This window comes from Galdieria sulphuraria (genome assembly GCF_000341285.1).
Source record: "Galdieria sulphuraria unplaced genomic scaffold scaf_11, whole genome shotgun sequence".
Taxonomy (NCBI): Eukaryota; Rhodophyta; class Bangiophyceae; order Galdieriales; family Galdieriaceae; genus Galdieria; species Galdieria sulphuraria.
In genome coordinates this window covers 1-23,160 of record NW_005178464.1, presented here as the reverse complement: position 1 = coordinate 23,160, position 23,160 = coordinate 1, and the positions used below count along the sequence as shown (strand labels likewise).

The window sequence follows — 23,160 nt, the reverse complement described above, 5'->3', positions numbered from 1 at the left end:
GAATTGTGGAGTTTTTCATATGCCAAACGATCAGGATACTTTCTTGTTTCGTTTTGTTCTTGAATATTTACAACGAAAAGTACAGTATTATTATTAGTATTATGCTATTCATTTCTTTAGTTTTCGCTAAAGTAGTTTTCTAATAGGGTTACAAAGGTGCTGCAGAAGCGTTAAGAAATGCTTTGGTATCAGAGGTTTCAGAGGACTTTCACAACCCGTCTCTAGATATGGACGATCAGGTGCGAAACTTTTTGGAATTCTTTTTGTATGTTAGAGAGGAAGAGAAAGGTCTATTAGAGGACTATGGTAAAATCTATCGTTGGATTGATGGTTGTCTGGAAGTCATACGTGTTGAACTTGGACAGTTGACATATCCTCTCCTTGTATACTTATATTTGGACTTGATACGAAGAGAACGTTATGAGGAATCACTAAAACTGTTGGATGAGTGGGCTCCAAAGTTTTTCGAACAAAGTATTCGTGATGAGCTATTTTCTTTGAAAGGCGTTCGAAGGAAAGAACAGCTCAGTGAAAACCCTGTTGCTCAACTCTATTTGAAGCATCGACGAGAAATTTTTGTTTCTCAATATGCTTTCGAGCTTTTATGTGACTTTTTAGTGGAGCACCGCTTAACTTGTATATTTCGTTGTATCATGGAACATTTTCATGTGAGGTTGGAAAAGGACTCTCAGGTAATAGTCTCAGAAGACTTAAAGAGTTCTATTGGTTTCTTTCCTCAAAAGGAGTTTGAAGAATTGCAGAAGAATGAAATTCATTGGAAACCCTTGAAAGAATCAGACTATGTGGTTCAAGAACAAGATTCGCAGCTTGAGAGTCACACAACTTTGGAAGGCAATGCACTTGACTCGAATGAAGAGCATCCCTCTATTTCCTTACCCAAATATCCTTTAGGTTCAGCAATGCTTGAAACGGAAGATGACAAATTGCGTCGGGTATCATTAGGAGGAGTTGAAGCACTTCCATCATCTTTAATGTATACTTTTTCCAATACATACGATGAAATGAATTGTGTCGATATTTCTGTAGATGGCTCTGTGATTGTTGCTGGTTTTGATGATTCTTTTATTCGTTTTTGGGATGGCAAAGAATGTGGACAATATCGCCTTGTTGGAGGGAAACCTTTGATAGGACATTGTGGAAGTATTTATTCGGTATCTCTCAGTCCTTGTGGACGTTTCTTTCTTAGTTCATCAGAAGATGGGACTGTACGTCTTTGGAGTACAAAGTTGGAAAGAGATTTGGTTGTTTACAGAGGCCATTTATTTCCAGTTTGGAGTGTTGAGTTCTCACCTCTTTCACATTACTTTGTATCTGGTGGACATGATCGACTTGGAAGGTTATGGACGACGGATCGTATATTTCCATTGAGACTTTTTGGTGGCCATTATTCTGATGTGGAAGTCATGCGTTGGCATCCAAATTGTTGTTATGTAGCTTCAGGCTCAAGTGATCGTACTTGTCGACTATGGGATTTGAGAAATGGTAATAGTGTTCGCTTATTGGGTCCTCATTCGGCTTCCGTTTGTTCACTGGTTTTTTCAAATGATGGCAAAAAATTAGTCATTGGTTTAGAAAATGGTCAAATAGAGTTTTGGGATATTGTTCAAGGTCGACGAATGAGTCGTGTTGAGGGACATAAAGGCCCTGTATGGTGCTTAGATGTCTCCAAAGACGATATGTTCTTTGTAAGTGGATCATCAGATTGTTTTATTCATCTTTGGAATGCACAATCACTTGACAGTTCATTACAAAGTACTTTGTCGAGAGATCAGATATTAGTGAAAAGTTTCCAAACGAAAGATTCTGCAGTTTATTGTGCTCGTTTTTCTAGGAAGAATTTATTACTTGTTGCCGGAGTTGCCTTGTAGGTTATGTCAAAATAGTTGTTATGATGGAATTCTTTATCATCAAAATGAATAACAACGAAATATTTACTACTTTTATCAATCGGCCATTTCTTCTTCGCGAGCAAGTTGTTCAGCTCTTTGACGAACTGTCTCAATCAGGTTTGGTGGAACTAGAGAAGCTTTGCCAAGGTCACGTTTTATCCATATCATTTCCATTTCATATGGTTTATCTTTAGATTCATCGTGTGCTGCATTTATTAACTTTGCCAACTCAAACAGAGCATCTTCGCAGGAAAGTTGATGAAAATCGAGTTTTTCCAAACCAGTTTTGGCTCCTTGTTTGCCTTTTCCAGCAGCACAACCGTAATATCTATAAAAAGTACCGGAAGGGTCGATCATATATAGTGCTGGACCTTGTTTTCCATCCCAAGTTCCAATCAATATGGTACAACCAAAAGGTCTCACGTGCCAGTATAGCGAATGAACGTGAACATAACCAGCTATTCTTTCAGCTAATAAGTGTGCAGGCATAGGCATTCGAAAAATATTACGATATTGTTCACACTCCTGTCTTGCTCTTGTAGCCAGTTGTCTACCATCAGGACCCATTCCGGCTACAGCAAGAATAGCGTGTTGGTCAATCAAGTGTACTCTTCTTCCTGATTCCTTCAATAACATCTTTGAAAGGAGAACCTTTTCAACAGCTAATACAACACCATCTTTACAGCACATTCCTAAAGTCAATCTAACCACAAACAACTTGAGTATACTCGTCAAGAAAAGCGGTGGGCTGGGTTTTCATACCCGCTACTGTCAGCAGCCTTTTGAGCATATTCCACTTGGAAAACTCGACCATCAGGTGAAAAAGTGGTCGCAGACAAGTCATACTTGAGTATCATAACTGAAATAAGTATTAACTTGTTACTTTTAGTAGCAGATGACTTACCCCGGTTCCAATGCTAGCCATATATATATATATATATATATGTGTGTGTGTGTGTGTGTAGAATAAGAAGTGGGAATGAAGAATGTATAGTTTGATTTCTGTGTGACTTTCGAGTATTTTGGGAATCAGAAGAGTCGATAAGCTATAAAACATACATGTTCAGTTTAAAAGTTGTTGCAATGTTGATCTTGTTCTGCAGTTTATTTGCTTTATATTTATGGTTCAGAGAAGCAAGGTATTATGATGTTGACCTACCATTGAGAAGATTATATTTATCTCGGCCAATCTTAAGATCAAAAGATTATTTTCGTAACAAACACGTCTTTATTACTGGAGCTTCTTCTGGAATTGGGAAAGTGAGTGAATATTTATGCTCAGACTTGTTTCTCACGCAAGATTATTTAGTCTTTGGCTATACACTTAGCTACAACTAAAGGTGCACGAGTTTCTTTGGCTGCTCGTTCTTTGAATAAATTGGAGGATATATGCAAAGTGCGGTTACTTTATGTCACTTTTGATTGTATACTGAGTTTCTGTCTTTAGAGTATTCAGAAGAAAGGTGGAAGTGCACATGTAATCCATTTGGATCTTTGCGATTCTTCTTCCTTTACCAAGGCACTCGAAAAGAGCTTTCAAGGCTTTGGAAATATCGATATTCTGATTGCGAATGCAGCAGTCAATAATGATGGAAAATGTTTTGCAAGTTTATCTTTGGAGCAGATTGACAAGGTTATAGAAACGAATCTTAGAGGCACTATATTATTCATACATTTAGTTTTAATGAATATGATGAAAGATAATCGTGGCCATATTGTTGGAATATCTTCTCTTGCAGGATATCGAGGTCTTCCAATGGGTTCGATATATGGAGCTACCAAAGCTGCATTGTCTAATCTGTTTGAATCGTTACGTATCGAGTTGTACTGTTCAAATGTTTATATCACGACTATTCATCCAGGCTTTATTGATACTCCTGCTATTCAAGGAATGAAACATCCCAAGTTGTTTCTTCTTTCTGCAGAAACTGCTGCCAAAAAGATTGCCAACGCAATTGCTCAAAAGAAGTATACTTATAGCTTTCCTTGGGTAATGGAACATATTGTCATGAGGTTTGTACGATATCTTCCTGAAAATGTATTTGTTCCTTTGTTGTATCTCGTTACTAGAAAAAATATTTGAGTCTCATTCCACTAAGGAAAGGATTCTTTTTATTGCATTCCTTGTTGCTTTTTGTTTGCTTCTGAATGAGTTGTAACCTATCTTAGACCTTGTCTTTATTGAATAGAGAAATATATATATATATTCTTTTTATGTTTCCTTCCTCCAGGTCAGTCTCCAACTATGAAAAGTTGGGACGTATTGGAGCTGGTACTTATGGGACAGTTTATAGGTAAGCAGTTGACCGAGTTTCTTGTGTACTCGTCTTACTTTTCTTTAGAGCAAAAGAGATGGAGACTGGAGATACGGTGGCTATTAAGCAAATAAAGTTGCAAAATGAAAAGGAAGGCTTTCCTATCACGGCTTTAAGAGAAATACGTGTTTTGCAACAACTACGCCATCCCAGAATAGTGGAGCTGTGTGTCTGTTTTTATAATTTTCAGTTACTTTCGAGTAAACTTGCGACATTTCTTTTGTATAGTAGAGAAGTGGTTACAACTTCAGATGCTTCTTGTGTCTTTCTAGTATTTGAACACTGCGATATTGATATGGGAGTTGTCTTGGACTCTATATATTTGCGTTCTATGAAGTTACAGTTATGTCAAGTGAAGAGCATTTTATATCAAATCTTAGAAGGATTAGTATATCTTCATGATAACTGGATCATACATCGAGACCTGAAAATGTCAAACATTTTATATAACAAAGATGGTCAAGTCAAGATTGCTGATTTCGGGTTGACGAGAGAATATGCCTCACCTTTGAGGCCTTTTACTCCTAAAGTGGTTACTCTCTGGTGGGATTATGTGTTTTCCAATAATCATTTGCCTAATCCAATTCTTTTATTTAGGTATCGTGCACCAGAGTTACTTTTGGCAAGTTCGAGTGTGAGAAAGGAAAATGCACAGACAATGAAAATAAGGTATTCAACTAGTGTAGATATGTGGGCAGCAGGTTGTCTTTTTGGAGAATTATTATTAGGAAAGCCTTTATTTCCAGGAAGAAACGAGTTGGATCAACTTGTTCAAATTTTTCAACTCTTAGGCACACCTAATAACCAAATATGGGAAGGTTCGGAAGAACTTTTAGAAAACTTAAGAATATCATTTTCTTGTCAACCTTATTCTCTTCTTAAAGGACGATTTCCTCAGTTAAGTGAGTTAGGATTAGACTTGTTAGATGGTCTATTATGCTTCGATCCTAAAAAGAGATATTCTGCGTTGAAGGCTCACTGTCATCCTTTTTTTGATGAAGAGCCAAAAGCAGTCTCTTTACAACTTGGAAATCTTATAACATGAGTATCTCTCTCTCTCTCTCTTCCTCTTATTTTTGGCAAGTAGGTATTTACAATAAGAACCATTTCGATACAAAATGATTACAAAATGGATACAACGCAAGTATGGATATCCAATACGCAATCAAACCAAGACTTATTGAAATGGGTAGAGCTGGAAGAGCCTTACGATATCCAAGTAGTAACACAAGAGTCCAACAGAAACCAACAATAACCGAACACAAACAAAAGAACCATGTTAGCATATTGGACTCTGAACTTTTTGCTACGAGAACGCAATAAAATACAAAGTCACCGAGACCAATTTTGATATATTTGTTATTGTTGTTGTCATTTTCGGCATCGTTTTCAAAACTTGTATTGCAATTATTGCCATTCTGTAATGAGTCATGTTCTATATTGTTGGTTCTAATTGAACCCTGTTCTAAAGTATGATCACTTGCAATAGAACAAGATATAGAATCTAATGTAGAGGTTTCATGTTGCCCTATTTGCTCAACTTCACAAATACCATCAATATCGTAAGGACAAGTGTCATAAACTAAAGATGGAAACTCTATGCTTCTTTCACGTTCCGACGCCAATTCAATCATATCTCTTAAAGGACCATGAGGAGAAAGTACAGCATAAATATCCCAAATGGCTAAACCAGCCAACAATATTCCAACAACTACACTAGGAAAATCGCGAAATAGCCAGGAAAGAAGGGACGCCATCAATATCAAATAAAAGTGTTGTAACCACTTAGGAGCATAGTAAAAGATAGCAAAGACACCACCAATACTAAAATTCCACATCATAAAGCAAAGACTCAGCCAATCAAGACGAAAACATAAGATTTGACAAAGTTTGATGAGTAATGTTCCACCAGTCAAACTCAACACCATGGCAGTAGAGAACGTGAGCCAGTATCGGATGAACTGTATCCATCCATAGCGATAAAGGCACAATAAAGTAAAAGTAATAAGTATTACAGACATAAGAAATGAAATGACTGCTATAAGGGAAGCAAACAATAATTCTCTTGGATGGTCTTTGAGCTGTTTAGCAAGCGTACCCAATCCTCCGAAAGAACTCAAAGCATCCACAGTTTCTTCTGTTTCAGCATTTGAAAAGTTATTGGTACCACATATAGGCTGCCAACGAGCCAAACAAAAGAATATCGTAGCAAAAAGAATACTAATAATAACTGGATAAATAGCCAAAGACACAAAATGACTTTTTCCATGTTGATGATTCATTGCTGTAGCCAAATTGTAATGTTGTCAAGTTTGCTCTGTTGAGATAGATTCACGTAGGGCTGCGTGTTCTTATACTACAGGTGGAGACTTGAGATAGGATTGGAATGCTACCACTAGCAAACAATACTGTGAAACAGGTTGAAAGATTGGGTGGTTCCTCTTTCGTTCCAGAAGGAGAGGGGTTTGAAGCTAAGGAGTCCAATGTTATACCGGCAGTGGAGGATTTCACTTTATGTGTAGCTTGTATGGAAGAAGTTGCCAACGTACTATTTATACCTTGTGAACATAGTGTTATTTGTGAGCGTTGTTTATGTATGCTCGATAATCTACTCTGCCCCTGTTGCAGAGAGCAAGTACTGTTTTTCAATTTGTTACCTGTCAAGTCCAAAGTGGTTGAAGACTGTACTCTGAATGTGCCAAATATGGAGTGGTGGACGTGTGATGAAACTAGTCAAGTCAATAACGATAAAGTCTCTGAATATTTGGAGAAGAATGGTGCTGGAAAGCTGTTTGATGGAGTTTTGTCTCCATCCGCATCCACCCTTCAGTTTATTGGACCTTTTGAAGGACAAGAGTGTGGTTGGTTCTGTCCATGTTGTGAAAACTATCATTCACGTGAACAAATCGAAAATTCTCTGATGTATCCAATGGAAAAACTTGTTCAACAGCGAATAGAGCATGAACGTAACATTGTTAAAAAAACCCTTCAGGTTTGGGTTTGTGGTTCTTCTTTTCAAGTGAATGAACGCTTGATTGAAGTGTTGAGCGATATATTTCCTGTTGATGGAGCATATGTACATAATATGACTATTGTCAACAACATCAACAATAATAATCGTACAGTTGGTAAAGAGGCAGTTCATGTTATAAGCAAAAGTTTGCGCAAGTTACCACTTTTGGAGTTGAGCTCGAGATACAAAGTGGCTAATAAGGAGGATCACTGTCCGATTCTTAATTATGAAAAACCACCTGTGAATATATGTTTTCAATGTGGAAAATATTCACCTAATTGTCGTTTTGAAGGAAATTCAATTTGTTTTAGGAATGTTAGGACTTGGGAACTGTTCAGATATGCAAAGCGAAAGGATTCTTGGTATTCTCCTGATTTATTATTATACTGTTGTTATAATGATAGTGAACAATCATTTTATGACATTTTGGGTCTAAAGAGACGTTTGAGAGATCGATATGGGTTTGTTTGTAAGGAATTGCTTGTCTTATTGGAGAATTCCGGATTGGAAGGAGGAAAGAGCTGCACTTCTCCGGAACATTTTAAAGATGTATTTTGGCAACGAGAACAAAGTAGTCTTACTATAAGTTCGATATGCAAGTTGCTCAAAGAATATGAACCCGAGCATACCGATTTACTGGATGTATCATATGTTAACTTGACCGATAATCCCAATTACTTTCGTCCTTTGTTGAAAACCATTGTGCGTCGAGCAAAAGTTCAAAGAAAACAGCAGAATAGAAGTCGATCATGGATATCTTCTCATAATACAGCAGCATCAACAGTAGTAAGTGGCGATAGGAACAGAAATATGGGTCATTCAATAGCGTCAAATGGTTGTCGTTGTATGTAAATTTTCCAACTCGAAATATTTTCATAATCCTCCAACATTATTTTGTTTTTGTTGTTTCGCACACCACTAAAAGATTAGACTGACTGCATTCTTTTCAATGCAGAAGACATTGCGAACCAAGCAGCAAGACAGAAGACACAACATATCCAAAACGGAATACCCAATGGAAGCGTATATTGAACACTTATACGAAAAACTTCACTGAATAACAAAGGACTCACAATTCGAGTGACAGTTCGAAGACTCTGAATACCACCTTGTAACAAGCCATGATCTTCATTCAGCATTCTCTTTGCCAGAATGGAGTTGAGTGTAGGAAAGACACAAAAGGAAATGCATCCAAGCCATAAAATTACAAATAACATCCAACCTCTATCACAACCAAAATAAAAAGGAAAATCTCCGAATCGTATTTCACTCTTACCTAGTTGCCATGCCATAACCCAAAAAATGAAGAGCTAAAATAAACAAGTTTGAAACAACAATTCGATAAACTATCGAAAACCAATGTACTCACCATCTATAGCTATGCTAAGTAGCAGTGTAAAATGTTCTCCAAAATGGCCAACCAAATAACGAATAACAATGCCTTGAGATAATAAAGCAACTGCTCCAACACTGGAAAGAAATAATCCAAGCTCCGTAGTATGCCTATCGAGAACAACATTATCTAACATTCAAATAATGAAAACACTTATGAACCATTGAAATCGTTGACGACAATACATATAGATAATTGTAAAAATTCCTTCATTCATTCCTAGAAAGACGATAGCCAAAGCAACGAGAGTCATTGCATCGGAGCTTAAAAAGAGTCGAATTCCAGAGACCATATGATAAACGATATTATGAAGATTGCTCTCCGAAACAGATATTTGAATTTTGGTTTCTTGGAAAAGTAACAAAACATAAACCTTATACATCATATAAAATATACAGCCATTTACACATTCTTGCAGCCAATTTACCATACAAAAAACTTGTAACAGAAATGATACATAAAGAGGAAATAGTGTATCGAACGATTTGGATAAGTATCCACCCAAAGATGGTGCAATAGCAAAACCAACACCAAAAGAAGCTCCAACCATACCTAAAGAAGCATAAACATGAATTTGAAAGAAGCTATCATACACAAAACGATACCAAAGGCTGAAGATAAATGTGATTGAAAATTTCTCATATCTGCAACACAACTAAGACATGAACGATAAAATTTCTTCGATTATCAAGAATATTCTTTACCTGTTGATCACAGTCAAGAAACTGGCGGTGAGACTATAAAAAACTCTGCCGACAAAATAGGTTGCAGTGTACTTTGGATAACTACATATGACAAGTAAATTCAGAGCTTGTCCTGTATAAAACAGAATATTAAGGATCCAAAAAAAAGAGAAGAGATTAGCTGAATCATACCAAATAATGAAAGCAGGAGAAAGGGTTTACGACCTCTCCTATCAGATAAGCTTCCTAGAAAAGAGTTTGAAAATACTTCCAAGAAAGCACCCTATCAACATGGTAAGTTGGACCTATCTATCTATATAAGCAAACTCACCAAAGAACTGATATAACCTTGTAGCAACGTTGCTTTAGATAAATCTCCATCACAGGCATCCAACAATAATTCTGGTATAGAAGGCACATATAGTCCCACAGAAAAAGCATTTAAGAAGACCAGCACATATAGACTTTTCATATTGCAGGACCGTTTTATAGCCGAGTCACTTTCTCCTTCCAAATGTAAAGGTGGACCACTGTTCAACAACCGATGACTCATAGTATTCGATTCGGTTCCTAACAAAGATTCATTGACTATAGTTTCGTCGTCTAAAATATTGGGGTCGTTATTATAAGGACTAGTGTAACTTGCATCATCAGTTGATTCATTGCAAACCATATATATATATATATTTTCTCTTAGTGAATCATAATCGTGGCCTTGAAGTGGCCGTTGATGTGAAAAGCTCTTATGTCCACAGAAAATGTGGATAACCATCGCGTAGCTATGGAAGTTGCGTCTTCTTCGCAGAGGACATTGAATACGAGTGCAACTTTAGAACAACGTACAAGTGCAGTTTCCTTTTCACATACTCAAAACAACACTTCAATAGGCAAGTCAACGACTGAAACGCAACAAGACTTGTCCCCTTTGGCTTCTGAGAACACAGCCGTAAGGACAACGCCAAAGACAAAGGAAAGAAGTTGGAACAACATCGTTAGTAAAAACACGGCTCAGTCCGATTCTGCTTCAACAAATAATAACAAGTCGAGTAAAGAGAGGAACAGAGTGGTTACGTCAAACAAATTGGATAAAAATGGCAGTTCGGTCACAAACTCTTCAGGTCTCAGTGATTCAACGTTGTATTCTGCGTCGCAGATTTCACATTCGAAAACCCTTCATAAGAGGTTCCATCTTCCAGACTCTGAAAACCTACTAGGAGAGTTTGCTTGTGCCTTGGGAAAGGGAGTGCTTATGCAAGGAAAACTTTATATGACGAACAGTTATTTATGCTTCTTCTCTGGATTATTTGGTCGTCCCTTGAGAGTGGTTATTCCTCTGAACGATATATCTAGTATTAGAAAGAAGAATGTAGCAATGATTTTTCCAACTGCTATTCAAGTTGTACTGAAAGATGGGAAAAAGTATTTTTTTGCCTCTTTTTTAGCAAGAAATCTGGCTTTTCAGCGACTGGTTAGTGTGCATTTTTGAACTATTTCGTTTCATGATTTCCTCATTACTATATTTAGTATCTTTTGTGGACTCTGTTTAAACAAGGAAAACTTGCAGAGTTAAAGAGCAGTGCACAGTTTGATAAAATATTGGAAACTTTTAGCAATCAAGAAGAGGATAATGAGGATATGCGTACGGCTGACGACTCTGTTGTGTCCAATTCGGAGGATTCAGAAGTACATGTTGAAGAGAACCAAGAGACAGATGAGCAACAACGTAACAAGATAGCGGAAACATTGAGGATGTTTGAAAAAGGAGACTTCACTCAAACAAGTATGTTTGATAGTTCGTTCACTGACCAGGATCACCTTCTTGTCTCTTATCACCTTTCGACTTCTGTTTTGCATCTTGGAGAGTTGATTGCTTTGAACTCGTGTCCTGTAGGAAATGAAACAGGGGAACTCAATTCTTTGCCTTCAGAAGAAGCGGGTTTAAATACAACACATAATGTATTGGAGGAGTATCATGAGTTACGAGGAGACTCCAATCTAGAAATAAGCAAATGGCAACGTCATTCTACATTAGGATGTATCCGTACAATCAAATACTATTCACCTGTTCATAACAAAGCTTTGGCCGTAGGAATCAGTAAAACTCGAAATGAAGAATATCAACGTATCTGTTTAAATCCAGACAAGGACTTTTTACTTGTAAGTGGACTGTTTGTCCTTTTAAGACTTTATAACTGACCCAACAGCAAGGTGGAATGGACAAACCAATTATTAGACATTCCATTCGGAGATACCTTTGTTATGCAAACTAGAATGGAGGCTCATGACAAGTCTACCCATAAAAGTAATAATAAGCCTGGATGTGAAGTGAATATATATCTCAACGTTGAATGGAAAAAGAAAGTTATGTGGAGAAGGATGATTGAGTCGAATATTCATCGAGAAACAGTGGAGAGTTATGAAACCTTGATAAAGGTATTAAAGAAGCATATTGAAAATGTCAGAGGCAGTTATATGATGGATGAAATGGTGAATAACGGGAATGCCAAGTCCATAGCAAAAGCGAAGCTTGAGGTGCAAACAGATTTGACCGAAAATGTAAGGTCTTATCCTTTTTGCTTGTACTTTTTGTTGAATATGTGTTAGAGTCAGAAGAACAAGTCTTCGAGCTCCCAATCTTCTTCATTGGAAGAAGGTTTGCAAAGTGCAAATAGAAAGGGGAGTTGGAATGCTCGGCTCCGGAGTTTGGAGACCCAACTTTATGCACTTTTTGTATTTGTTTTATTAATATCGCTCGTCGTCTTAATTGGATTTTTCCTCGTTCTTCGTTCTCAAAGAACTCAAGGACATGTCTTAAGTGAGCGTATTACGCAACTCGAATTTTTACTCGAAACTCAACTCGATACGAAACATCGAAAGGAGTGGATTCCAGTAGCTGAATATGGCAATGAAGCATCTGTTATGAAGGAACAAGATTTACAACGTTTGGATAGTTTAGTGACACAACTCAATGAGGTCGTATCTTCGTTATACTCACAACATCTCTTATCAAAGGGAAAGAAGGAAAGTTGAGTTTTTTTTTGTAGATGGTTGTACTTATTTTCTATTTCTGTACAAACGTTAAGAACAACTGTGATAAAATGCATTTGTTTTCACTATTTGATGATAAAAAAAATTCAATTTTCAGTCAAGTGCCTCTTCTGTTCTTTATTTCCTAAAAGGAACCAATAAAAAACAATGATGCACTTTGAAAACTCACAACGCATTCGCTAAAATATATAAACAACGATAAAACTCAACAAACGACAACAATATTGAGACGTTACATAAAACAACATAAATTGTTGACAGAGTTGCATCGCTCTAGACGACGCCCTTGTTTCGTTAAGGATACGATGTCGTGTCCTAATAGCTCCATATTTTGCTCATCCAACTGTTGGATATGTAAAATCTTCGATGCACGTCTATGAATAGGTACCTTTAAAAATGCTTCTTCAACTTGTTCAAAAGTCAACTTTCTTTCAAGAGACTTTTCGCTTTCAGATAGTGGAACATCGAGAAATACCCATATTCGAGGTGTAGACAATACATAGCGCACAGATACCACCTCATCCAAAGCTATCAACTCGTTCAAGGAAATCTCTGAAAATGCTGAACAACAAAGAATAAAAAGGTCTTGCTTCCTTTTCTTTTGCTGTCGCAGCGTGCGGATAAGTTCCCAAATTCTGAAGCTTCTTATATGAAGAGGAATATTTTCAATACAAGCATTGGCAAGATAAGCCTCAGCTGACGAAGTAGTGTCGAACAGAGTATGCAAAGGAATAGATTGGTTCATAGTTGTCAAAGGTTCACTTTGAGCTGAACCTTCATAATAGTCGTCCGAAAAGAACTCAATCTTTGCAGTATTCTTGGACCTCTGTTGATCAAAGCTTTCAAAATCCTCCACGCGGATGGTTTCGAGGTTGCTTTCAAACCTTGTAATGACTTCATTAACGAGTGCTTTCGTATTCACTTCGACGGAACCTGAAACTACAACTTGATATGTTCGCCTACGAACAAAACTCTCAAAGGCACGCCTTTCTTCTAAAATATTGGAGAAAGGAACCTCCAATTCCAAGTGACCTTGACATTCCTTATCCATAGGAAATGAAACTGGTTGGCTGCGACCTTCACCAGGCAAAACGAGTTGTTTCTCAGCAGAAATTGGCCTAGAGTGTCCTTTCCTCTCTTCAATCGTTTGGGTTTCATCTACTTTTGGTTTAAATGGATACAATTCTTTGGCGCCTTTTACTCGAATGACCTGCACCGTTTGGCGACATAGAGGACATAGCGTCTCGTCCAAACGAGACACGCAAGCTTGACAGATAATGGCGTGACCACAAGGCCTAAGTTCAATAGTAGATTGATTCTCTAAACATATTACGCAGTTTTCTGTAAAGTAAGGGGATGAGTTGGACTTGTTCAATGGTTTTCCAACCGGCGCGTAAAAGACTTGTTCCATTATCGAAAACGGAAATTCGAATACATCGACGTTGGTAATGCAAAACGTGGCCCAAAAAAAAGCTTCCGTTCCTCCGTTTTCCAGAAATGTCATTTTCTTTATTCCATTTTTACAAAAAGAAAACGAACGTCTACTTTATATAATCGTGCAACCAACACAACCTACGTTATCCTCCATACGCTCTCCTTCATCTTCTTTGTCGATGATACCTCTTGCTGACTTGGCATGGGTGATTATCTCCTTTCCTAGTTCAATATACCACGAGCAAAATTTTCCTCTCTCGGGCAGAAAAAAGAAATCTTGAGGTCTTCTATCTAATGGAATCTCTTTGAAAGCAAATTCAGCATCTTCAAGACTTATTTGATCGCTTGGATCCGAAGCTTCATTACCAAGCACAGCCCAAAAGCGTGGAGTCGTACATTTCAGACGTTCTCGAAGTACTTCGTCCAGAGCAAGCATTTCACGAAATGAACGTAATGAATGAGTATCACAGGAAAGAATAACAACATCTGGATGGCGAACATCCGCTTTTCCAGTTCTCATTATTCTTAACAACTCCCAAAGATTGACTGCCGTCACTCGAACAGGGGCTCCTTGAATATCCATATTGGCTACAAAGTCTTCTGCTGCTTGAAAGGTATCAATGGCATCTAGATACTCTTCATGTCCAAGTTTCGACTTTTCTTCTGGTGACCATGGAATATATGGTTTCTTTACTGGAAAGAGGTCCTGCAACGAACGAACGATACCTTCCTTATCTACATCATCTGATCCTGTCACTAGAACTTGAAAAGTTTTCTCAATAACTTCATGTTCATGGAACTTGCATTCTTCAAGTATGTTACTAAGGGAAACCACTATCTTTGGTGGAACGTATTCTTCTTTGGTCTCTTTCTTTTGAGAAGCTCGTGGGGATGTAAAGAGTCGCTTCAAATTTCGAAAACTAACTGAACGTTTTGGACCACCACGACCACCACCACTTGGTTCCCCTCCACTTGAGTGATTCGAACGCAACGAAGGTGAACGACTATGAGAAGAACCACTTCCCAACGCTGTTAAACCAGAGAAAGATTCTTCTCTCAGTGAAGTCTCTCGAAAAGAGTCTTCGACCTCTATATCCTGTCCTTTCTTCTGTTCCAGCTTTTCCTCCAACTGCTGAGTAAAACCTGCGTGAAAACTTGGAAAAATTCGTACAGTTTCCACATGATTTCTACAAAATGGGCAGAGTTGGTCGTCTAGTCTTGTCACACAGTAACCACAAAGTATTTTATGTTCACAAGGTAGCAACATAATATTTGCTGGGTGGTCATAACAGGCAATACAATACTCCGACGAATACTTTTCCTCTTTTGAAGGTGAAACATTCTCAACTTCAAAGGTAACATCTTCCAAGTTGTCCAGTTTCAACTTTTCCAACTGGTTCTGTTTCTCTGCAGTAACACTTGATTCCTCGTGCACGGTTTCCAAAGACATTATCGCACGTCAGATTGAATGATGGCCGGTTTGCTTTGGAAACTTCTTGAATGACCGACCCTCAAGTAGCCCTCGATGCTGTTCTTCTTTTTATGAAAGTGGATTGTTTTCAAATTTTGTTGTTCAAGCCGTGAAAGAACCGTCGTATTGTAGAACTATCTGTAGTTTTACTTTGTTGTTAGCTTGCCAGCTAATGTCTGTTTGCTATTTATTTACCAAAGTATACGAATTCTTCGATGCAATGCAAAACAAGTCCCATTTAGTCGTCCACAAGAATAACACTTCCTAGTCTATTATGATAGAAGTTGATAGAATATAGAAACAAGAACTTTAAGAATCATTTGAATTTTATTATTTGAGACTACAATTTCCAATTATAGCTCGAGACAAAAAATATAAATTTTAAAGATCTTTGAAGACCAATGTTTACCACTGCAAAGAATCCCAAATGAGAATAAGCTTCTGGATGCTTCTAATCTTTGCATACATGTACATGTCTTGACATGTTTGGAAGGTTTGGTGCAAAGAAAGCAAAAGAAAACGTAGACAACAAAAAGTATTACGAGTTGCTTGGTGTTCCCACCAATGCATCAAAAGATGAGATAAAGAAAGCATATAGGAAGTTGGCTGTCAAACTACATCCTGACAAAGGCGGTGATGAAGAAAAGTTCAAGGAGGTAACAAGAGCTTTTGAGGTACTTTCAGATGATGAGAAACGCAGAGTATATGACGAATATGGTGAAGAAGGACTTTCTCAACAAGGCTTAGGAGCAAGTATGAATGCCGAAGACATATTTGAGGCATTCTTTGGTGGAGGTCTTTTTGGAAGGTCAAAGGGAAAAAGTCGAGGACCGAAGAAAGCTGAGGATGTTGTGCATACGTTGAAAGTAACTCTTAAAGATCTTTATCTGGGAAAGACAGCCAAGTTAGCGTTGAACCGACATCGGATTTGTGGTGATTGTTCAGGAAAGGGAACGAAGAGTGGAACTGAAGCAGTTACTTGTTCTCTATGTAGTGGAAGAGGCATAAGAGTCCAAATTCGCCAAATGGGTCCTGGAATGATACAGCAAGTTCAGACCACGTGTTCGGAATGTAGTGGTAGTGGAGAAACCATTCGAGATAGTGATAAGTGTTCCAAGTGTCACGGCAAGAAAGTGGTAAGCGAGAAGAAAATTCTGGAAGTCTACGTTGAGCCTGGTATGGAAAGTGGTCAAAAGATTGTTATATCTGGAGAGGCTGATGAAGCTCCAGGTTGTTTACCTGGAGATGTTATTATTGTTGTCGAAGAAAAACCTCATGAAGTTTTTCGGAGACAGGGCATTCATTTATTAATGAAGAAAGATATTCATTTAGTAGAAGCACTTTGTGGAATGACAGCTGTTGTTGACCACTTAGACGGACGAAAGTTGCTATTGAAAACGGAACCTGGTGAGATTATTCATCCTGATATGCTCAAATCCATTATTGGTGAAGGAATGCCCACGTATCGTATTCCTAGTCAGAAGGGTAACTTGATTATCCAGTTTCACATTTTATTTCCGAAATTCCTTTCTTCAGAGCAACAAGTCTTATTGGAGAGAACTTTGGGTCCTCGACCAGATATTTCGATGGAAAGTGATAACTTTGAACAAGTGCAGATGGTAGATTTTGACTCGGAACAGTTGAGAGACTCGGCCAAGTCTAATGAAGGGAATATTTATGATGAAGACCAAGATAACAATGAACATACAAGCCGTGTCCAATGTGCACAACAATAAATATTATTTGATAACTTTTTTTATATAGAGTTCAATATAATTGTGTACAAATTGATTTTCAAATAGACTCTTCGTATTCTTATGAGAGAATGAATTGTTGGGGGGTCCATAATCCATTGCTCCCAACAAAGAAAAAATGAAGCGAGCATTCTTTTGGGTTGGAGAGTGACACGTTTTCATTGGGTTGTGGGTTACTTTTCTCCAAAAGTGCAGTTGTTATTAGCTGTAAAGAAGCAGATAATGGAAAGTTCTAAACGGACAACCATGAATCAACATAGCTCTTCTAAAAGCAATGGGTCAGTTGGACGACCTTATAGTTCCAAGATAAAGAAAAGCCACCTGAGAAACAAATATCTCACGTTCTTGCTCAAAGCAAGTCAATTCGACAAAACAGACGGTTGGAACTTGCTATTGTTGACTTTTTTGGCTTTAGCTACCAGATTCTGGCGTTTATTTTACCCTGCTGCAGTTGTCTTTGATGAATTTCACTTTGGCAAATTTGTCACTTGGTACTTTAAGCATCAATATTATTTCGACATTCATCCTCCTTTGGGAAAATTGATTCTGTATCTTGGTGGTTTATTGGGTGGATACAATCCTGGTTTTCTTTATGATGCTATTGGTGCAGAATATGGTGATACCAAGTTCCAAGTTTTACGTTCAGTATCGGCATTGTTTGGTGTCTTGAGCGTTCCACTCATGTATTGCACCTGTAGAGAATTGAACATTTCTCCAGTTGGTTCTTTTGCCGGTGCAAGTATGGTTTTACTTGATTTCCTCTCTTTGATTGAGTCTCGTCTTATTCTAGTGGATTCTCAGCTTTTATTCTTCTGCATGGCTTCCTTCTATAGTGCCTTGAAATTGTGGAAATACAAAAGAGAAAACCGCAAAAAGTCATTCCTTTTCTTTTTGGTTTTAACTGGAATACTTTGTGGTTGTGCAATTTCGGTGAAATGGACTGCACTTGCAACTCCAGGAATCATTGCTATTGTGTCTTTCTTTGGACTTCACTTTCTAAATGAACCTCTTGAAATCTGGGAATGTCTCATTGCTGGTCTTAGTGGCATTATAGTGTATCTATTTGTTTTTTATGTTCATTTTCAGTTGCTACCCTTTTCGGGATCTGGAGATGCTTTCATGACACCGGAATTTCAAAAGACTCTTATTGGCAATCCGTTTTATCATCCTGCTGCAACGCGACAACCTTTCTTGACAAGTTTTTTTCAATTGAATCGGGAAATGTTTCGTGCCAATAAGGGTATCAAGGATCGCCATCCATGGGAATCTAAATGGTATGAATGGCCACTTAATCTCCGTGGACTATTGTACTTTGTCCAAGAAGATGATGAAGATGACTCTCGAATGTCACAAATATATCTAATTGGAAATCCTGCTGTGATGTACCTTTGTCTATTAAGTGCATTGATATTCTTATTATGTGCTATATTCTTTGGCAGATATCGTTATGCCATATCATCAAAAGCAGATTTACGAAGTTTGATGGAAAAAGGTGGCATATTATGTGCAGCATATGCATTGAATTTACTTCCTTACATTGCGGTGGAGCGAAGTGCCTTTTTATATCATTATATTCCAGGTCTATTTTATGCAGAGTTACTTACTGCTTTGGTAATCGATAGATTTCCCAAGTCTTACAAACTTGTTTTCATTATTGTTGTAAGTGTTTGACTTTTATTGTTTGCTTATCTATAGTGATAACTGGAACATGTAGATATTCATATTGGAAGTGGCAGCTTTCGTTTATTGGGCTCCATGGGTTTATGCCATTTCATTAACAAAAATAGCACATGATAAAAGGCGTTGGTTACCTCGTTGGAATTAGGAAAATATATTTGTGCATCATTGTACTATTCGCTTGTTGCATTTGCATACGTACAAAAATAAATCTTCCATTTCCAGGTCACTCTTGTAAAAACTATGTCTGCTTTAATCTTTGACGAAACTGTTGCAGTAACTCCACCTCAGGTTTTTTGTCTTTTGTTAACAGTCTTTCTTTCCACGTAGACTTTCGTATCTTGCAAGGACGTGAACCAACGTATTTGCCATTCAACGCCTTCATGGCTTGTATCATCCCCTCTGGCTTGGAAAAGCTTACAAAACCATAACCTTTACACCTCCCTGTTCTCTTATCCTTTACAACTCGGGCCATATTATACCCAGAAAACCTTCCAAAGGTAGTTTGCAACAACTCGTCAGTGGCGTCATGACCCAAGTCTCCAACAAACAGTCTAAAGTCATTATCTGGCCATTCTAATAAAGTAGTATCTTCCCATATTTCACCTGCTGCTGTTCTTACTACTCTTTTCTGTCTTCCATCTTTCTTGAGAATCTTCTTTTTGGAATTTTGACCACCGATGGCTTGCAAGTCGGAAGTTTTGTAAAGATAAGAAGCATGAGCAGACTTGTAGTAATTATCTTCAAATTTATCCGAATTATCTGCTCGACTTTCTGCTACTTTTTTATTTTCTTGAAATGCTCTAGCAAGTTCAAAGTCACGAGCCAAAACCTCTTGTTGCCAAGCTTGCTGAACAGGGTCAACCTTGGAACAGGTTTCACGGACAGCAGGTTTCGACGCTACTAAAATAGTAGAAGCCGCATTTGGTAACTCTGTTGAGTGTTGCTGTTTTCCAACTTGTTCAATTTCAAGTTGAAACCTTTGAAACTCAGAGTCCAAATCTGCTGGATAAGCAGACATTTGACTTGATTTCTCCAATGAATAAAACAACATGTTGTGAAATTCAAAAAGCGTATTATTATAAGTGTGATAGATTTTGTATTTAAAGTATGTTTGTATACTTTTTATGATTTTGTGATCAACCTCTTGACCGTCTTTCTTCAGCCTATTTCGTTTCTCAGATTTCATCCAGTTGTTGGATAATATTCATATTCATGGTCAACAACGCACTGTTGAATAGTCTTTCTGACACTAGACTTATCGTTACTCTTCGAAGAAGCTTTATTAGAAAACATAGGATCAAGAAGGAAATTTTAGAGGTACTTGTTTGTTTTTGGACCCTTTTTGTATTATGTCCAACTTTTATGGAGTTAGAAACTTGGTATTACGAAGATTCACAAAGCAGAGGTTGTACTGGATGGCGTGAAAGTATGGAACGACTTGAAAAAGGTTGTTGGTCTTGTTGAAATTGAGAGAGTTGCAGCTACAGAAGCAGAAAAGATTGCCCGAGAACGACCTCGACTTCCGAGGCCTTCGTATCAGAAACCCAAGTTTGTACCCTATTTTCAGACCACCTCTTCGGAAGCGTCAAGTTCATGATAGTGGAAAACTCATAATATGGAAATATTTGCACTTGAGAATGGCTCATTGTTTTCAACAACTTGGTGTGGAGCTTGAAAGAGTGCTTGTATAACACTGGGTAGTTTATTATTTCTTTAAAAGATATTGTATGAACGAATAAAGTTTTTCAAGTGTTCCTGTTGAGCATACTCTAAAAGAAGCCCTTCGTCGTAAGCACATGGGTTTGTATCCCCCATTGGTTGTGTGGGTCGGTTTGTTTTGCGTGTGAACAAAAAGAAGGGCTTCATAGAGTTCGCACGTATTAAACCGAAACTATCGAGCTTAGGGGGCTCAGTATTCCTAGCTTTGTTTCATACACCAGTGGTTAGAGACTCAGTACCAAAGTTTTGCTCTTGGGGATATAGAATAAACTCATAGGGGTCTTTTTCACTTTGTGGCTTGTTTCCCAAAAAGGTGACTCATATTTAGACACATGCTCTTATACAAGAGTAATGAAACTATTTTAGTGACTATTGAGTTTGTCAAAATTTCCGTTTTGAGAAATGGACGCCTTGACCGTTTCAAGTGTTGAACTCAAAAAAGTTTCGGCTCTTCAGTTCGGAATATTAAGCCCAGAAGAAATTGTAAGTATTATTCTGATTTGCTTTGGGGTTGTTTGGAAAGAATTGGTGTTATTCATTACCCCCTCCGATTGCATTGTCATCATTAACTTTGTCTCTTGTTTTAGAGACGTTATTCTGTTGCTCCCATTCAACGCGAGATAGCTTTCGAGCAAGGCAGACCTAAGGAAGGCGGTTTAATGGATCAACGACTGGGTGCTATAGATCGAGATTTTCCTTGTAGAACTTGCCACAGCTCCTTTTTGGACTGCCCAGGTCATTTTGGACACATCGAACTAGCTCAGCCTGTTTATAATCCTGGTTTCCTTGCTTCAACATTGAAGGTTCTTCGCTGTATTTGTTACTATTGCTCCAAGTTACTCATCAATACCGAGGATTCGAGTATAGCCAGTAGATTGAAGCAAATAGAACAGATTAAGAAGGGTACCAAGCGCCTTGGTTTATTTTTGTCTCTTCCTCGTTTGAAGGAATGTCGATTTTGTGGTAACGCACAACCTAAACTTCTACGAGATGCCTTGAGTATTGTTGCTGAGTTTCCCGATCCTCCCGAAGGTGGAGGCGAAAAACGCCAACAAATCACTGCAGAAAAGGCTTATAACATTTTGAAACATATGTCAGACGAAGATGCAGACATTTTAGGGTTTAGTCGTGAGCAAAGTCGACCAGATTGGATGATAATAACTATTTTATCAGTTCCTCCTCCTCATGTTCGGCCTTCTATTATGATGGATGCCACTAGCCGTGGTGAAGATGATCTTACTCATAAACTTGGTGATATTGTCAAAGCGAACAATGCGTTGAAACGTTTAGAAAGAGAGGGAGCTCCCGCACATGCTTTAAATGAACAGCTGCAACTTTTACAGTATCATGTTGCGACTTATATGAATAATGAGATTCCTGGTCTTCCAAGGTCACTTCAGCGATCTGGTCGTCCACTCAAAAGCATTTCTCAACGATTGAAAGGAAAGGAAGGAAGAATTCGAGGTAACTTGATGGGTAAACGAGTCGATTTTTCTGCAAGAACGGTCATTACTCCCGATCCTAATATTCGTTTGGACGAAGTTGGAGTTCCCAAGAGTATTGCTATGAACTTGACATACCCAGAAGTGGTTACTCCTCTTAGTTATGGACGACTACAAGCTCTCGTTGCGAATGGACCCAATGAGCATCCTGGAGCAAAATATATTGTTCGAGACGATGGACAACGCATAGATCTGCGTTATGTAAGACGTCCAGCTGATTTGCATTTGGAGATTGGATACAAAGTCGAAAGGCATTTGCAGGATGGAGATGTTGTTCTTTTTAATAGACAACCTTCCTTGCATAAAATGTCCATTATGGGTCATCGCGTTCGAATTCTTCCATATTCAACTTTTCGTTTGAATTTATCTGCTACAAGTCCATATAATGCAGACTTTGATGGTGATGAAATGAATTTGCACGTTCCTCAATTTTTAGAAGGAAAGGCTGAAATACTGGAGCTCATGATGGTTCCTAAAAATATCGTTTCTCCTCAAGCAAATAAGCCCGTCATGGGTTTGGTACAAGATACCTTGTTAGGTTGTTCACTTTTTACTATGAGAGATGTATTTATTACTCGAGATATGATGATGAATTTGTTGATGCATATTGAAGGATTTGATGGTCAAATTCCGACACCTGCCATTCTAAAGCCAAAGGAACTGTGGACTGGCAAACAACTATTTTCCATGATAACTCCAAATGTCAATATTATTCGTTTTGCAGAAACGCATGTAGAAGAATCAGATTCCGATCCTATTTTCGGTCCAGACATGACCATACATGACACTAGGGTTGTTATTTCAGGAGGAGAACTTGTTTGTGGAGTCATTGATAAATCTACTGTTGGTACTCGTGCAGGAAGTCTTATCCACGTCTGTTGGAAAGAACACGGACCGGATGCAACTTGTGATTTTATTTCTTCGGTGCAACTGCTTATCAATCATTGGTTATTGCAACGTGGATTTTCTATTGGTATTGGAGACACTATTGCAGACGATGAAACTATGAACTACATTGTGCGAACCATGGAAGCAGCAAGACAGGAGGTAACTCTTCTTATTGAAAAGGGACAAAATGGAGAGATTCAATGCAAACCTGGAAAAACGATGATGGAGTCTCTAGAAGATCAGATCAACTCTGTTCTGAACCAAGCAAGAAATAAGGTTGGTTCAGCAGCAGCTAGGTCCTTACCTGCTTCAAATAATCTGAAGCGAATGGTGAATGCGGGTTCGAAAGG

The 23,160-nt window shown here is 38.0% G+C and overlaps 15 protein-coding genes across 17 annotated transcripts; 9 read left to right on the top strand and 6 right to left on the bottom strand.

Moving 5' to 3' along the window:
* On the top strand, positions 1-1,935 carry Gasu_16910 (transcription initiation factor TFIID subunit D4). The gene is made up of 2 exons (XM_005707386.1): positions 1-79; positions 147-1,935. The coding sequence occupies exons 1-2, from the start codon at positions 20-22 to the stop codon at positions 1,887-1,889; spliced, it is 1,803 nt and encodes a 600-aa protein (XP_005707443.1). The 5' UTR covers positions 1-19; the 3' UTR covers positions 1,890-1,935.
* Position 1,936: 1 nt separating this feature from the next.
* On the bottom strand, positions 1,937-2,980 carry Gasu_16900 (20S proteasome subunit alpha 7). The gene is made up of 3 exons (XM_005707385.1): positions 2,815-2,980; positions 2,673-2,755; positions 1,937-2,613 (listed from the first exon to the last, which is right to left on the bottom strand). Exons 1-3 carry the CDS (start codon positions 2,965-2,967, stop codon positions 1,965-1,967), a joined length of 885 nt encoding a protein of 294 aa, XP_005707442.1. The 5' UTR covers positions 2,968-2,980; the 3' UTR covers positions 1,937-1,964.
* A 10-nt stretch (positions 2,981-2,990) lies between these two features.
* Positions 2,991-4,095, top strand: Gasu_16890 (short-chain dehydrogenase/reductase SDR). Its single transcript, XM_005707384.1, has 4 exons — positions 2,991-3,049; positions 3,107-3,170; positions 3,220-3,306; positions 3,358-4,095. The coding sequence occupies exons 1-4, from the start codon at positions 2,994-2,996 to the stop codon at positions 3,991-3,993; spliced, it is 843 nt and encodes a 280-aa protein (XP_005707441.1). The 5' UTR covers positions 2,991-2,993; the 3' UTR covers positions 3,994-4,095.
* A 25-nt stretch (positions 4,096-4,120) lies between these two features.
* Gasu_16880 (cyclin-dependent serine/threonine protein kinase) lies at positions 4,121-5,325 on the top strand. Of its 2 annotated transcripts, XM_005707383.1 has the most exons (4): positions 4,121-4,204; positions 4,253-4,390; positions 4,454-4,768; positions 4,823-5,325. In XM_005707383.1, the coding sequence occupies exons 1-4, from the start codon at positions 4,125-4,127 to the stop codon at positions 5,268-5,270; spliced, it is 981 nt and encodes a 326-aa protein (XP_005707440.1). In that variant the 5' UTR covers positions 4,121-4,124; the 3' UTR covers positions 5,271-5,325. The 2 variants fall into 2 exon arrangements, with proteins under 2 accessions (XP_005707440.1, XP_005707439.1); XM_005707382.1 differs by having other exon boundaries at positions 4,253-4,768.
* A 264-nt stretch (positions 5,326-5,589) lies between these two features.
* On the bottom strand, positions 5,590-6,560 carry Gasu_16870 (presenilin family protein). Its single transcript, XM_005707381.1, has 2 exons — positions 5,685-6,560; positions 5,590-5,643 (listed from the first exon to the last, which is right to left on the bottom strand). Exons 1-2 carry the CDS (start codon positions 6,505-6,507, stop codon positions 5,633-5,635), a joined length of 834 nt encoding a protein of 277 aa, XP_005707438.1. The 5' UTR covers positions 6,508-6,560; the 3' UTR covers positions 5,590-5,632.
* A 30-nt stretch (positions 6,561-6,590) lies between these two features.
* Gasu_16860 (uncharacterized protein) lies at positions 6,591-8,135 on the top strand. The gene has a single exon (XM_005707380.1). It carries the CDS (start codon positions 6,612-6,614, stop codon positions 8,088-8,090), a length of 1,479 nt encoding a protein of 492 aa, XP_005707437.1. The 5' UTR covers positions 6,591-6,611; the 3' UTR covers positions 8,091-8,135.
* Positions 8,136-8,139: 4 nt separating this feature from the next.
* Positions 8,140-9,990, bottom strand: Gasu_16850 (MFS transporter, DHA1 family, tetracycline:hydrogen antiporter). The gene is made up of 8 exons (XM_005707379.1): positions 9,646-9,990; positions 9,507-9,597; positions 9,336-9,447; positions 9,237-9,286; positions 8,793-9,183; positions 8,608-8,741; positions 8,515-8,548; positions 8,140-8,462 (listed from the first exon to the last, which is right to left on the bottom strand). The coding sequence occupies exons 1-8, from the start codon at positions 9,985-9,987 to the stop codon at positions 8,165-8,167; spliced, it is 1,452 nt and encodes a 483-aa protein (XP_005707436.1). The 5' UTR covers positions 9,988-9,990; the 3' UTR covers positions 8,140-8,164.
* A 30-nt stretch (positions 9,991-10,020) lies between these two features.
* On the top strand, positions 10,021-12,427 carry Gasu_16840 (uncharacterized protein). Its single transcript, XM_005707378.1, has 4 exons — positions 10,021-10,782; positions 10,839-11,471; positions 11,523-11,870; positions 11,919-12,427. The coding sequence occupies exons 1-4, from the start codon at positions 10,060-10,062 to the stop codon at positions 12,342-12,344; spliced, it is 2,130 nt and encodes a 709-aa protein (XP_005707435.1). The 5' UTR covers positions 10,021-10,059; the 3' UTR covers positions 12,345-12,427.
* Positions 12,428-12,439: 12 nt separating this feature from the next.
* On the bottom strand, positions 12,440-13,840 carry Gasu_16830 (metal ion binding protein). The gene has a single exon (XM_005707377.1). It carries the CDS (start codon positions 13,771-13,773, stop codon positions 12,595-12,597), a length of 1,179 nt encoding a protein of 392 aa, XP_005707434.1. The 5' UTR covers positions 13,774-13,840; the 3' UTR covers positions 12,440-12,594.
* Positions 13,841-13,851: 11 nt separating this feature from the next.
* On the bottom strand, positions 13,852-15,270 carry Gasu_16820 (metal ion binding protein). The gene has a single exon (XM_005707376.1). It carries the CDS (start codon positions 15,244-15,246, stop codon positions 13,909-13,911), a length of 1,338 nt encoding a protein of 445 aa, XP_005707433.1. The 5' UTR covers positions 15,247-15,270; the 3' UTR covers positions 13,852-13,908.
* A 390-nt stretch (positions 15,271-15,660) lies between these two features.
* Positions 15,661-17,057, top strand: Gasu_16810 (molecular chaperone DnaJ). The gene has a single exon (XM_005707375.1). It carries the CDS (start codon positions 15,750-15,752, stop codon positions 17,001-17,003), a length of 1,254 nt encoding a protein of 417 aa, XP_005707432.1. The 5' UTR covers positions 15,661-15,749; the 3' UTR covers positions 17,004-17,057.
* An 83-nt stretch (positions 17,058-17,140) lies between these two features.
* Gasu_16800 (dolichyl-phosphate-mannose-protein mannosyltransferase) lies at positions 17,141-18,870 on the top strand. The gene is made up of 2 exons (XM_005707374.1): positions 17,141-18,680; positions 18,736-18,870. Exons 1-2 carry the CDS (start codon positions 17,244-17,246, stop codon positions 18,844-18,846), a joined length of 1,548 nt encoding a protein of 515 aa, XP_005707431.1. The 5' UTR covers positions 17,141-17,243; the 3' UTR covers positions 18,847-18,870.
* Positions 18,871-18,879: 9 nt separating this feature from the next.
* Positions 18,880-19,760, bottom strand: Gasu_16790 (polyadenylate-binding protein). The gene has a single exon (XM_005707373.1). It carries the CDS (start codon positions 19,750-19,752, stop codon positions 18,940-18,942), a length of 813 nt encoding a protein of 270 aa, XP_005707430.1. The 5' UTR covers positions 19,753-19,760; the 3' UTR covers positions 18,880-18,939.
* Positions 19,761-19,770: 10 nt separating this feature from the next.
* On the top strand, positions 19,771-20,755 carry Gasu_16780 (hypothetical protein). 2 transcript variants are annotated; one of them, XM_005707372.1, is made up of 3 exons: positions 19,771-19,806; positions 19,864-20,018; positions 20,074-20,755. In XM_005707372.1, the coding sequence occupies exons 2-3, from the start codon at positions 19,914-19,916 to the stop codon at positions 20,296-20,298; spliced, it is 330 nt and encodes a 109-aa protein (XP_005707429.1). In that variant the 5' UTR covers positions 19,771-19,806; positions 19,864-19,913; the 3' UTR covers positions 20,299-20,755. The 2 variants fall into 2 exon arrangements, with proteins under 2 accessions (XP_005707429.1, XP_005707428.1); XM_005707371.1 differs by having other exon boundaries at positions 19,781-20,018.
* A 35-nt stretch (positions 20,756-20,790) lies between these two features.
* Positions 20,791-23,150, top strand: Gasu_16770 (DNA-directed RNA polymerase II subunit A; the record flags this gene model as incomplete). The annotated part of the gene is made up of 2 exons (XM_005707370.1): positions 20,791-20,903; positions 21,008-23,150. Coding segments are annotated over exons 1-2 (2,224 nt in total), but the record flags the coding sequence as incomplete, so codon positions are not given.
* Between the last annotated feature and the right edge of the window lie 10 nt (positions 23,151-23,160).